Source organism: Convolutriloba macropyga, chromosome 10 (assembly GCF_964194025.1).
Source record: "Convolutriloba macropyga chromosome 10, txConMacr16.3, whole genome shotgun sequence".
Classification (NCBI taxonomy): domain Eukaryota; kingdom Metazoa; phylum Xenacoelomorpha; order Acoela; family Convolutidae; genus Convolutriloba; species Convolutriloba macropyga.
The window spans coordinates 22602073-22616725 of NC_134477.1; the positions used below are offsets into that span (position 1 = coordinate 22602073).

Genomic DNA, 14653 nt, shown 5'->3' on the forward strand with positions numbered 1-14653 from the left:
AGATAGATTTATTTGATTATCATTCGTTATGCAACTGCATACTGTCAAACTTGGAGATAAATTCACTTGAAGAACTGAAGGAGCTACCTTCTCCACTCGACGGCTCATTGGCGGGGATTGTTAGCCAATAGAAATACAACTGTGCGTTTCTTTTAGCGCAATGTCTTTTCTTTTGTTTCTCAGGCAAGTAAAGAGAGTGTAGAGCACAAGTAAAATGTTTAATTGGGGTAACAATTTCCTCAACTTTAGGGCATGAAAGGGTATCCAAATCTGTCACTTCTTTCTGAAAAAGTGTTTGCAGTGATTCAGTTTTCTCTTTCCCTTTAGCATAAAACTTTCCTGAAGGAAATCAAAGTTTAATTGCAATAAAAATTTGAGATATAAACCAGTAAGGATAATTGCCACTATTCCACGACAAAACGTGTAAGAACCTACTAACCCACTGATGAGATTTTCTCTCACTAGCGGATAGTGAGTTGTAAGAAACTGGTGGAAGGAACAAGATTGTGTCTGTGTAGTTGTTTGAGCAAATCGATAACTCCTTAATTATAAAACCCGATTTCTTATGACGAAAACCTTCAAAATCTAAGACAACAACTTCTGGCTTTAACATTCCAGCAAACTAAATAGGTTTCGTTTAAATGTTTTCACGAAGAGGCAAAACATTAATCCAGTCATGTGACCAATGTAGGCGTTTGTGATTGGACATGGTAAAACGTATGAATAACCAGGACCTTTCTGACTGTGCTCTGCAATAAAACCGGAGGCGTCATGAAGTATTGCATGTAATCGAAGGAATTTATATGACTTAAGGTATTTGTCTAGTGAAGAGTTGTCTATACCTATAAGACCACCATATGGTCTCAACTTGAGAACAATTTCAAGGTTGATGTCTGGGTCCAGATAAAGACATGCTGCCAAAAAATATACAAACCGCTCACTGTATTCCGGATAGTCTAGTTTTATTTGATCATAAATTTCATGAATATTTTTCAAATCTACCGTTGCAATTGTTGTCATGCTGATTTGCAAATGATAAAATGAAATAATGAACTTAAGTTCGTCGTTTTTTCATATAAGAAAAAAATCAATTTAACAAAATTGTTTTTTTTAGAAAGTTTTTTAATTTCTATTTTTTTGTAGACTATTTCAAAGAAAATAAAAGTCAACAAAAAATCATTTTTGAGTGCCCTTTCATAGCGCAAAATCCATTTCAGACCATTTTAGGACTTCGAAAAACTTTGAAAAAATTTCGAAAAAAAATTTTGAAACTTTTGAAAATTTTAGGCTTCTGGTGTCTTATATTGGATTTTTTAAGTTTTCACCAAAAACATTTAGTGAGAGTCCAAAACCTAGGTATCACCTAATTCTATATACAGCGAACATTGCTACAGCAGAAATCTGCCATTTGCTTGTTGGGGCGGGGGTTCGGACCCCACCCCCTACAAGACCTTTTAACACCGAAAAACTGATTTTCTCTTTGTGAAACAAAGTTTTTTGGATAAGTTTCGCCAGACTGCTTAACCCAAGAACTTCTCACAGGCTGGCGAAACTTAGTCAAAAAACTTTGTTTCACAAAGAGAAAATCAGTTTTTCGGTGGTAAAAAGTCTTGTAGGGGGGGGGGGGGGTCCGAACCCCCCCCCCTACAAGCATATGGCAGATTCTCTTACTACTGCCATGTCCTGTCCCATTAAATATAGACATTGAAACTCCTAAATTGACTTCCAAAACAATCAGCAGTAGTGTCTTTTAATTACTCCGGAAGCTAATTGCATTGAAATTGGTAGACAATTGGTGGCACCCAATCGATAAGAGTGGATATCAGGAGCATATTGATGATCGTCAGCATATACTAAAATGTCGAGAAGTTTCTCAAATTTTTAATACGCTTCAGTAAACAAGAGGAACAAAAGCCTCGGATCCTCTAGCTGACCCTAAAACTTCGATCTCTTCTACGTCGTTCCTCTTGAAAATACTATGAAGTTTCTTCACCCCTTGGATTGATAATATCTCGCTTTATCTTTCTTGTAATACCAATCGCAGTTTGCTCCTGAAATTGTTTGAAATTACAACACTTCATACTGTTCCGTTTCGATACCTGCCATAATGCCAAAATCAAGAGACGAGCAGTGATATATATGTATATAAAAAGATCCCAGGTCGAGGTACATACTTATCAAAAGACAATTCTCGACCAAAATGTACTATGAAAAGACCATGTTCGACTCATTTGAGCTAAGAAAAAATTTTTCTGGACCTTGCGACATGCTGAATTTTATCTCGGGTCAAATTTTTCACAGAAGACTTTAGCTGGACCCAAAGTTTTACAAAAAGATTTTAGCTCGACCCAAAATAAGGGATGGATTTTAGCTCGACCCAATGTTCGCAAGAACAAATATTTTCCAGCTAAGTCTCTTCATGGATGCAGTTCGAGTTTATCATAACCCATTAGAGCAGGATATTGATATGAGTCCGCTGTTAGTCTTTTCATAACCAACTACGTCGAGTTAAGGTCTTTTCATGGGTGCAATTCAGTCTTCTCAAATGTCTACTTCTTTGCCATGAAACTTTTACGTGCAACTCTTCTACCCCCTATTGCTTATAATGTAGTCAACGTGTATGCTTCTTCATCTAATACAACTCTGAAGAACTTTAAATCCATCAAATACCTGCTTTGTTTTTCTAAAAAAAGTATTTAATAGTTTTAAAATGGAAAACAAATAACGCAACATTTTTTTTTCATGGCTAAGGGGAATATGATTCTTACACTTAAGGTACCAGGTTTCATTGAATCAACTAATATGATAATATACCCCCGCTGCCATAACTGCTTTAGCTTAAGAGTTGACAAAATTCTTAAGTCTTTTAACAGTTTGCCAACTGTTTTTCAAGTTGGACTGCTCCGGTACAAAGCTGTTTAGTCTTGCTCCGGTGGTGTTTCTCTATTTACAGAAGCAAAAAAGAAAAAAATATCTGTATTCTCAAAAAAAAACAAACCTCTGAAAAGACTAATGGTGGACGACGAAAAGACCTTAACTCGACTTTCTTGGTTATGAAAAGACTAATGCTGGAACCATGAAATGACCTTGCTTGACTCTAATTGGTAATGAAAAGACTTTAGCTCGACCCATGAAAAGACCTTCCCGGATTGAGAATATGCGAAGAAATCGACGAAAGAAGCAAATCTGTTTTCTTATGTAAGAAATGTCGTTTTTCGTCGTTATTGTCGGTATTTGATGCAAGAAGTGTCGATTAGTGTAGTTTTTGTCGGTATTGTTGGTTTTCGATGTAAGAAGTGTCGATTATCGTCGTTTTTGTCGGTATTGTCAACCTCAATTTGTTTTAAATACAAAAGAAGGAGAGAACAAGTAAGTTACTGGTGGTGCAGGGGAGGAGAAGGTGGCTAGTTATGTAGGGGTCGAGGGCTCCAATCCTCACAGGGCCTGGCATTTTTCTATGATTTTTAGAACAACAAAAACCGAAGAATCTTACGTTTAAATACCGACGAAAGCCGATCACAACCACAAAAGAACGTAAGGGCTTTGATCGGTTTTAATATGTTTGAATCCAACGAAATTCCCCCCCCCCCCCCCCCCCCGGTTAGCTGGACATTAACTAGTTAATATTCCGTTTAATTATAGTCAATATTGGCTCCCAGTACTAGTTTTTTAAAGTCTTTTCATTAGTCTGAGATGTGCGCGAAAATAAATATGTGTACATGTTGCCTTTTTGGAATGGATATTGAGATAACAAGGAAATAGTATTGTGTACCGAGTATTATGAGGTATATGAAGGTGATCCTCCAGAACCAGGCCATACTGAATAGGTCTATGGGTGCTGGCTGCGTGCACCACGGCTTCAGATCCACCCTCCTGTCAGTCTCATCTGGACAGTGGGCCACATCGAACTCGTCACAGAGCAACACCTGATGAAAAATTAACTTCTCAGTTTGCAGGAGGATCATGAAAGTCACCTCTGATCAGACTCAAATCAGACCATTCTCCAGACTTTAGAGCGCTCAAAAATTTTTGACCAGATCTTTTAAGTTTCCTCTGGAACCCGGATTGAGGTGTCAACGCTAAAAATCGCTAAAAATGTAAGATTTTGCGGTGAATGCGGTAAAAAGATATAAGAATTCCGATGTTTAGCGTTGAATGCGGCGAATGCGGTGAAAAGAAAGAATTAACCGCTAAAAACCGCAAATCTTACAAAATTGCAAGGCATTTGTTTTTCATAACGTTTATTGAATCTCATTAAATTCACAAGAAATGTCAACGAAACAGTCGACAGTTGGAGTAGTGGTTTAAGCAGTTCTTGACAGTCAGGAGGCGAGAGGTTGAAACCCTTGAACTTTTGTTTCTAAGAAATCGGGTTAATGCGGTGAAAATAAAAATTTCACCGCTAAAAACCGCAAATTTTACAAAATTCACCACTTTCTCCGCATTCATTGCAAAAAGAGGAGGGCGCTTTGCCGTGAAAATTTTTATTTACGCTATTCACCACAATTCTTACATTGTTTTCTCGACAAAACCTCGACCCTTGTGCATTTGCCTTGGGTCTAGAGGTTACTTTTGTCTCGAGATGGTAACTCAACTTGTGCGGTCTACGAATTGGATAGTGTACTCATTCATGACTCAGTCAGAGTCAATTATTCTCCTCAAAACTCAATTCCCCTTACCTTTTAGCCTGTTCCCCTCAAAACTCTTACATCATTTTGACGGGTAATGGGGGTAATTCGATGCAAGAGTGGGAGGTAACGTAGGGTAGTTTTTGGGAGGGGATAAAATGGTGTACGAGCAGAGGGTAAATTGGGGGGGGGGGGGGGGGGGGGTAAATGATGCAAGCGTAGTGCCCGGGTCGAGGAATTCGTCAAAATTTATGTAAGAAATGTGCTGACAACCGCTGAAAAAAATATTTTTCAGCGGATAAATCTTACACATTAGTCCGCTTAATCAGCTAAAGATCTAACTGCTGAAAAACATAGTTTTTCAGCGACTGTCAGCGCATTTCTTATATAATTTCCAATACTTATCTTACACAATATCAGCACTTATCTTAAGCATCTTCTTAAAGCAGTTATTGCAGCTGAGGTAAAAAAACCAAATTACTTGATTGAATAAAACCAGGTAGCTTAAGTAAAATAGTATAATTATCTTCATTCCGTTAGGTAAGATGAAAATTTGACGTGTTTAAAAAAAAACGAAATTTAATTTAAAAAAAAAACGCAGATTTTTTACTGATTAGTGGCTCTTCAGGAGTGCAAAAGATTAATGAGCCTACACGCTGACTACGAAATAGTGAGCAAAAAAATTACACGTAAAATTTTGCAAGAAAGGCGCTGAATCCGCTGAGTTTAAAATTTTCACAAGTGCTGAAAACATGTAGTGCTGAGAAGGTGCTGAAATCTTGGAAGAGAAGTGTTTAAATTATGTAAGAAAAGCTCTCAATCCGCTGAATTTGACATTTTCATAAGTGCTGAAATTTTGTAAGAAGGTGCTTAATCACATGCTGATTTTATGTAAAAAATGCGCTGAAAGGTACTGAAATATTTTTTTTCAGTGGATTCACCACCAATTTCTCAATATTCAGCGCAATCAACACAAATCCTACCTAATTTCAGCACATTCAGCGGATTTCTTACAAAGATATCTGCTTACAGTTGCTGATCCCTCGACCCGGGTGGGTAATGGGCAGTAAAACTATGCAAGAGTAGAGGTTGACGTGTCCATTACCTCCTCACTCTTACATCTTTTAACCAGACTGGCAGCCTACACTTACACTGTTTTACCCCATAGTCGGAAACTGACAGCCTTGAACCCACAACCGCTGTCCCATGAGCCAGCTCGCCTTTGCCCTCAAACCTCCGATGCTCGTCCAATACTAGCTATCCCGTGTATACGAATTCAACATTCTACCACCCCCCAACTCTTATATCATTTTACCCCTCTAAAATCAATCCCTAATCTTATATCTTTTTGTGGGTAAATTTTGGGGGTTCAGTCTAAAAATTTGACTCCTACTCCCAAAATCTCCCTTGCCTTACATCGTCATTGTTTTCTTATCTGTTATCTAAAATTTAGCTCTCTAAGCTAAAATTTAGCTCTCTAAAGATTTTACCTCCCTATAACTGGCCCCTAATCCTACATTTTGTGGGGGTTTTTTGTTGGGGGAGGAAAAAATCATACAATTCCCCTCTTACTCCCCATTACTCCGCTTATCTTATATCGTTGTAACTCTAAGGATACCCCCAATGTTACACTTTGGGCGGTTATTTTTGAGCGGTAAATCTAAAAAATCCCCTCACTCCCCTTTTTAGCCTAATCTTACATCGTTTTACTCCCTAAAATTAACCCCTAATCTTACAACTATTTTGGACGTAATTTCTGGGGTATAAAATCTAAAAGCTCTCCCCATTACACCCATTACTCTCATTAGCACATTAATATTACATCTTTTGATCCCCATATAATTACACCCTAATTTCATATCTTTTTGGGGGTAACTACTTGAGGATGAAATCTAAAAATTACCCTGCTTACGCCCCATTACCCCTCTAATCTTTCATCGTTTTAAGCTGTAAGATTAGGAGGTAATGGGGCTCAATCAGGGGAAATTTTAGATTTTACCTTTCAAAAGTTACCCCCGAAAAAGACGTAAACTCAGGGAGTAATTTTGTGGGGGGTAAAACGATGTAAGATTTGTATGGTGATGGGGGATCATGTGGATAAAGGAGCAATTTTAGATTCAACTCCCAAAAATTTACGATTAGGAAAGATATAGTATTAGGGGTTAATTTAGGGGGGTAAGACTAGGGTAAAATAAGGAGTAAGGGGAGAAAAGTTAGATTTACCGCCCAAAAATGTAAGATATCGGATACAGCGATATAAGATAAGCGGAGTAAGGGGGAGTAAGGGGGAAAATTTGAGATTTATAACACCCCCCTCCCCAAAAATATCCCCCCCCCCCGCATAAAAAGGATATACGAAAGACATAAAAAGATTTTTAAAAAGATATCTTTAGAAAAGCAAAACTGATGAGTGAGGGGTAAAATGTTTATTTCATATAAATGGGATAGCTCGTATTGGGAAAGTGGTCTGATAGCTCGTATTCGGTGGTCTGAGCTCTAATTTAAACAGTGGTTGTATTCTTATAGCGGAAAATTTCACCACTAGAACCATATGTTAAGCCACTACTATTTCATGCAATTCGAAGTGTTTCATTTAATATCAGGCTCTAAAGTAAAAAAAATCATGAAAATTCTTTTTCATATGTCATACGCTTTGCAATACATTTTTGGTTGGTAGGACCAGTCAAACAATAATCATAGCTTTTTCGAAAATTTGCAACAGAATTTCCAAAGTTTGTATAACGAAGTGATGTCAGTAGTATAGTAAGTTGCCTAGTGCTTGTAGGGGGGGGGGGGGGTCCGGAACCCCCCCCCCCCCCCTACAAGAAATTTTATCTCTGAAAAAGTGAAATCTTGTAATTTTTTCAGAGTGTAAGGCAAATTACTATACTTTTCAGCTATTTCCATTTCATTTTGATGGTTCATGTAAATTGAAACTTGGGAATTGGGTTTTGGTGGTTTTGAATTCATGTTTTGTGCGCGATTGAGAAAAAATTCAAAAATTTTCAAAAATTTTTTCAAAAATGTTTCAAAATTTTTAAAAGTCCTAAAATGGTCTGAAATGGATTTTGCGCTATGAAAGAGCACTCAAAAGTGATTTTTTGTTGAATTCACTTATTTCACCTAAGTAGTATAGGGGTGGAAACATATAAAAATTTCAAATTTTTTGAAAAAAATTTTCAAAATTTTTTGGAGTCCTAAAATGGTCTGAAACGGATTTTGCGCTATGAAAGGGCAATCAAAAATGGTTTTTTGTTGACTTTTATTTTCTTTGAATTAGTCTACATAAAAATAGAAGTCAAAAACTTTCTAAAAAAAACAATTTTGTTAAATTGACTTTTTTTCTTATATGAAAAAGCAACGAACTTAAGTTCATTATTTCATTTTATTATTTGCAAATCAGCATGACAACAATTGCAACGGTAGATTTGAAAAATATTCATGAAATTTATGATCAAATAAAACTAGACTATCCGGAATACAGTGAGCGGTTTGTATATTTTTTGGCAGCATGTCTTTATCTGGACCCAGACATCAACCTTGAAATTGTTCTCAAGTTGAATCCATATGGTGGTCTTATAGGTATAGACAACTCTTCACTAGACAAATACCTCAAGTCATATAAATTCCTTCGATTACATGCAATACTTCATGACGCCTCGGGTTTTATTGCAGAACACAGTCAGAAAGGTCCTGGTTATTCATACGTTTTACCGTGTCCAATCACAAATGCCTACATTGGTCACATGACTGAATTAATGTTTTGCCTCTTCGTGAAAACATTTAAACGAAACCTAATTAGTTTGCTGGAATATTAAAGCCAGAAGTTGTTGTCTTAGATTTTGAAGGTTTTCGTCATAAGAAATCGGGTTTTATAATTAAGGAGTTATCGATTTGCTCAAACAACTACACAGACACAATCTTGTTCCTTCCACCAGTTTCTTACAACTCACTATCCGCTAGTGAGAGAAAATCTCATCAGTGGGTTAGTAGGTTCTTACACGGTTTGTCGTGGAATAGTGGCAATTATCCTTACTGGTTTATATCTCAAATTTTTATTGCAATTAAACTTCGATTTCCTTCAGGAAAGTTTTATGCTAAAGGGAAAGAGAAAATTGAATCACTGCAAACACTTTTACAGAAAGAATTGACAGATTTGGATACCCTTTCATGCCCTAAAGTTGAGGAAATTGTTATCTCAATTAAACATTTTACTTGTGCTCTACACTCTCTTTACTTGCCTGAGAAACAAAAGAAAAGACATTGCGCTAAAAGAAAAGCACAGTTGTATTTCTATTGGCTAACATTCCCCGCCGATGAGCCGTCGAGTGGAGAAGGTAGCTCCTTCAGTTCTTCAAGTGAATTTATCTCTAAGTTTGACAGTATGCAGTTGCATAACGAATGATAATCAAATAAATCTATCTTTGGTCAGAGAAGATAAAGTAGAATCACGTGGGCAATCCCTTCTGAGGAAACAACAGATTATTTGCAACTTATCGGAGATTGAGACACTGAAGAAATATCTTTCACTGCTTGAATACTTTCAAATGTACCATGTCTTTACAAGAGAAAATGAAAAAACTGAAACTAACCCCTTTACCTATGCACAAGTCGCCAACCCCAGTTCAAGTGAGCCTGGACGACGAAAGTCTCCCTGATGAAATCAAGCAGGTAGTCAGCAAAGGAAACGTGGAGTCATTTGTCTACTACGCAAAGGATTGTGGCATGCAATCGAACTACAAAGTGACTTACAAGAAAGAATTTTTTATGGTTGAGAGATTTACTAACAAAATAATGAGCTAACACAAAAAAACTGATGTTTAAATTCATTTTTGAACAAAACGTCTTTTGAAATGAGTGATAAAGAAGATCAGATAGATTCCCCTGCTGGAATAGGTTTGAATGATTTAGTTTTCAATGAAGAAAATCAAGAGAGACGCTCATGGAAATTTTGTAACTCTAGACTACCACGATCAGAAGTAGTGTATTTTACTCAAATCGTAATATTACTGTTTCTTATTGGCGTGTCCTTGATCAAACTTGTGTTTTTCCATCTTGATTGTGAAGAGTCAACATTTTGGTTTTCATTGCTTTCATGCACAGTTGGCTACGCGTTTCCTAATCCGAAGCTATGAACAAGATAATTTCAACAAGCGATAGATTATTCATGGCTGTGTGTGGGCCATCATGCTGTGGTAAAACTGAGCTTATATTCCAAATGCTACTGAGAAACACTTTTTACCCAAAATTGAAATCTATTTACTACTTTTATCAACATGAGCAACCAAAGTTCAGTTCTATAGAGCGTAACTTGAACATTTTTTTCACAAAGTTTTCTGGATTTGAGTTCATTTCGCAGCTGGAAAACTGTCGGCTTGTTTTTGACGATTCTTGCGAGGAAATTTTCAATGACAAAGAGTTTTCTAAACTCGCAACTGCTGGACGTCATAGAAATATTAGCGTCATTTACGTTAAACATAACTTATTCCAACAGAGTAAATGGTCAAGAACAATTGATCTCAACACAACCCACATCAATTTGTTCAAATCACCTAGAGACATACAGCAGATCACCTATATTGGCAAACAGTTAAACAACACAAGTTTTTTAAAAGAAAGCTACGAGTTAGCAACAAAATTACCCTTTGGACACTTACTCATCGACTTGGATCCAAAAACTTTAGACTCCTTGCGTTATTGTTCAAATATTGTACAACCAGGTCCAAACACTTTTTATCTACCTTCCTCCAAAGCGGTCATAACTAATTTAACAGATGAGAGAGAAAGAGTTATGTATGCTAAAGCAAATGCTCGAGCTGTCTGATAGTAATTTCAGAAAGTTCCTCAAAGAAGCACCAAATAGTTTTATAAATGTTCTGTGCGAGTGTTTGCTCAATGTAATCAATGGCAATGTTCCAGTCAACAAACAGTTACTAAAAAATCAAGAGGACTCATTTCAGCAGTTATTATCAAAGGAAACAAGTCTGAAGAGAAAGCGATTTATTTTGACGAAAAAATCACAACTTATCAAGGCAATAGCATTCTCGTGCTATCTTTACTTAAAAGTCAAATAATGCATGCAGAAGAATTTGTTTTGATCCCCAAGAGGATGTTCATATCAAAAAATCCAAACAAGGAAGAAATTTTTGATAATCCAACATATCAACAAAAAGCCACTCAGTTATCGCTACTACAAAGATCTAATCCAAATTTTGAGCAGAGCAATGGAAAAAAAGATGCTGACACAAGCACTGATACACGTACCACAAGAACAAGGAGTATCGGTGATGGAACAAGTGATCCAGATGACGCAAAATCAGAATTATTTGTTAGTGATGACAGTGAAATCGAACCCGTAGTGAAAAAACGGAAAGATTCAGCCTTTGACTCAATAATGCTGGAGCTGAAACTAATGGATGAAAATAAAACAAAAAGAGCTGCAATAATCCTGAAAAAAAATTTTGGTTCCGATACTGTTTCTATTAGTGAAGAGAATAATGTTCTCCATATTGAAGATGAACCTCAAGGAGTGAAGGTGACAAATTTCTTGTACAATTTACAACAACCTACCAAAAAAATTGACGTGCAAAAGTATTCCAAAATATTGAGTGAACTTGATATAGCAGCCCACTTGGTTTACAATACTCAAGCAAAAAAATTCTCGATGAGTTTTACAGCGAAGAAGAGGAAGAACAACCGACACGAAAACAAAAGAAACAGCAACAAAAACAACCAAGAGGAAGATCTGAGACAAAAGAAAAAAGTGCAAAGCCAAAAGTCGATGAGAGCAAGAAGAAGACAGACGAAGACACGAGTAGAAAAGACTGGGCTTTCTATAGATGATGTGAAGAAACTTGATAACCTCTATTTAAAAGGACCTGCGTCATTTGGAAACGCAAAACGACTGCAAATTTTGAGTAAATTATCAATGAAAAAAGTAAAAATGTATCTGGAAACGAAACCATCCTTCACCAAATATCGTTCACGTCGCCTCAGATTTCCAAGGCTTAAAGTATTTGTTAACGACCTAAATGAGATCTGGTCCGTAGATCTAGCATTTGTTGATAAACTTGCATAGTACAACAGTGGTGTAAAATACCTTCTTGTTGCAGTTGACTGTCTGTCAAGATATCTCAGAGTTGAACCACTAAAAACAAAATATGCTACAGAAACTGCAGAGTCTTTCAAAAAGATGATCAAACATAAGCAACCTAAAAAAGTTTGGGTCGATGATGGTACAGAATTCCTCGGTGCTTTCAAAGCCCTCTGCAATAAACGCGGAATTCATTTATACAGTACGTTCAATGAGAAAAAGTCTGCTTTTGCTGAAAGAAATATACGTTCCCTCAAAAATATAATATACAGATACTTAGAAGAAAAGTGGACCTATTCATATCTAGATAAACTGGATTCATTTGTTAAAACTATCAATTCTAGAGTTAATCGAACAATCAATCTTGCTCCAAACAAGGTCACGGAAAAAGACGTTCCGCGACTGGTATCAGTGATTGCGAATACAACATATTCTCAAAAACCAAAATTCTTTGTCGGTGATCTTGTACGAATACTGAAAAAAGAGGAGACGTTTGGAAAAGGTTACAAACAGTCATTTACAGACGAGGTTTTTGAAATTTCGTCTATCCCAACATTGAACCCTCCAACGTATTCTCTTATCGATACCGATAAGGCAATTATTCAGGGAAAATTCTATCAACCCGAACTCCAATTAGTGCGAGAGTTGCCTGTGCAAAATTGCAAGTAACCGTTTTGAAGATGAATTTACGGTACATGTAGTCTCCTCCGCTTCGATGGAGATCTTCAATCAAAACACATTGGCTTCATTCAGGAATTTTTTCAATAATGAAATACAACTGTCGGGAGACTGGAGAGTAGCTTTGAGTGAAATTATTTTTCCAACAAAAATAGAGCACATCACAAACGGAGTCCTAATTTCTTACAGTTTAAGTGGTTTAGAAGATCACCAACAGAATAGCTCTGGAGCTAATGTCATATCACCTCCATACAACGGTGAGCGATTAGCTTTCATGCCTGGAACTTTTGATACTGTGCCACAGTTGCTAGCTACCATTAAAAGAACTGTTGATTTACCAAATTTTTCTTTCAGAGAAATTAAAAGTTCCGGTAAATTTGAAATTGTCTTTGGAAAATACGAGTGAATTACGTTTCCAAGCGATGAAATTCCTAGCATTATTGGTTTCAAGGGCACTCCTGATGGACGAGGAACACACATTGGTTATAAAATGGACACAATTGCAAATAAACTGATGAAAAAAGATGATACTAAGGCTTTTATGGGTGACTTTCCAGCTGATCTGTGCGCCGGGAAACATTTGATATTCATTTATACAAACATTATTGAGTATCAATACGTGGGCGATGCGAAAGCACCTTTATTACGAGTCATTGATTTAAAACAACGATTGAAAAACGGTAGCGTCTGTGAGCTTGAACCAACACACAGAATAGTTTTTTCGAATTTGGACTACAAAAAACTTCTTTCAAATAGAATTCAGTCAATTTCTATAGAACTACGCATCGAAACAGGTCAATTAGTCCCTTTTTCAGGGACCGGAAAAGTCATTTTGACGTTACAGTTTAAAAAATTTGGTGAGTAAAAGCAATGGATTCATACTACACCAATCAAGCATCTGCATTGCCTTACTTTTCTGGGCACTATAGGCAAAGAGGTAGCGGCTTTGGAGCTTTAGCAAGTGGTATCGGAAGAATCGCTCTACCTATTGCCAGAAAATTTATTTTACCAGCAGCAAAACGAGTTGGAAAAGAACTTCTGTTACAGAGCGTACCAGAGTTAATGGACGTTGTCAGTAAAAAAAATCTCCAAAACAAGAGCTGAAAAACACGATATCAAATACAGTCAAAAAGCAAACAGGAGGCTCATTGGCGCTGCGAATGAGACAAAGACGAATGAATCGTAGACGATCTAAACGTTCAGGTTCATAAGCGAGAAAAGGTAGCAAAAAAGAAAGGTATTCATTTCAAAATACAAACAGCCAAAGAGAAGTCGGTCGGATTTCTTTGCCAAATTTAAAGATGATCGGTAATATGTTACCAACAGAGGCAACACATAGTTCCTTGGATTTATTCGAAAAACCAGCGCTTCTTGTAATTTTTGATGGGAGCTTTTGTCAAAAAGTAGGACCAGTTTACAGTCCTAATGGACCCATGCTTGTGTTTGAGGTTGCCGGAGACAGAAATAATTTCATTGATCTGCAAAAAATTTTCCTGGAAATCAAATGCAAGATAGTTCAGGCTTCTGAAGCTGATTTAAAATATGATGCTGGAGCTGCAGCAGATGTAACCAAAACAGACGCTCCTTACTTTTGTAATAATGTTTTACATTCACTCTTTTCTGACTGTACAGTATCTGCCAACGGACTAAAAATTTCAAATGCAAATGGAAATTATGCTCACAAAAGTTTCATTGAAACCGAATTTTCTCACAACAAAGACGCAAGGGCTACTTGGTTGGCTTGCCAAGGTTATTCGTACGAGGATAATCCTGAAACGATAGCAACAGCTGAAGTTAACAGACGAAAAGCGTTGGTTAGACAATCTGCTGAATGTACTTTTTATGGAAAAGTGGCAGTAGATTTTTTTACATGTGATCGACATCTTTTGAGTTGAGTCAAATTGCGAATTTCCTTTCGAAGATCTATAGATGAATTTGTTGTAATATCCGACGATGCTTGAAAATCATACAAAGTGAAAATTATAGAAGCTAATTTGTATGTGAGAAAAATGACATTGAACGACGACGTCGTTTCTGCCATTGAAAAAACTTTACTAACAAGCCCAGCGTCCTATCCTTACTTGGAAACTATAACAAAAACATTTCTGGCCTCTACTGGTTTGCAAAGTTGGAAACAGGAAGATGTTTTTAGCAGGGAGCCTATTCGACGTCTTGCCATTTGTCTTAACACAAATGAAGCTTTCTTAGGAAGCAAACAACTCAATCCATTTCACTTTCGTAAATTTAATCTGGA

At 36.7% G+C, this 14653-nt stretch overlaps 1 protein-coding gene across 1 annotated transcript in view; it reads right to left on the reverse strand.

Moving 5' to 3' along the window:
* Window positions 1–14653, reverse strand: part of LOC142347964 (uncharacterized) — a 116032-nt gene that overhangs the window by 61763 nt on the left and 39616 nt on the right. Inside the window, exon 6 of the mRNA XM_075399130.1 lies at window positions 3773–3926. Coding sequence (XP_075255245.1) covers window positions 3773–3926 — 154 coding nt within the window. The remainder of the gene's footprint in view (window positions 1–3772; window positions 3927–14653) is intronic.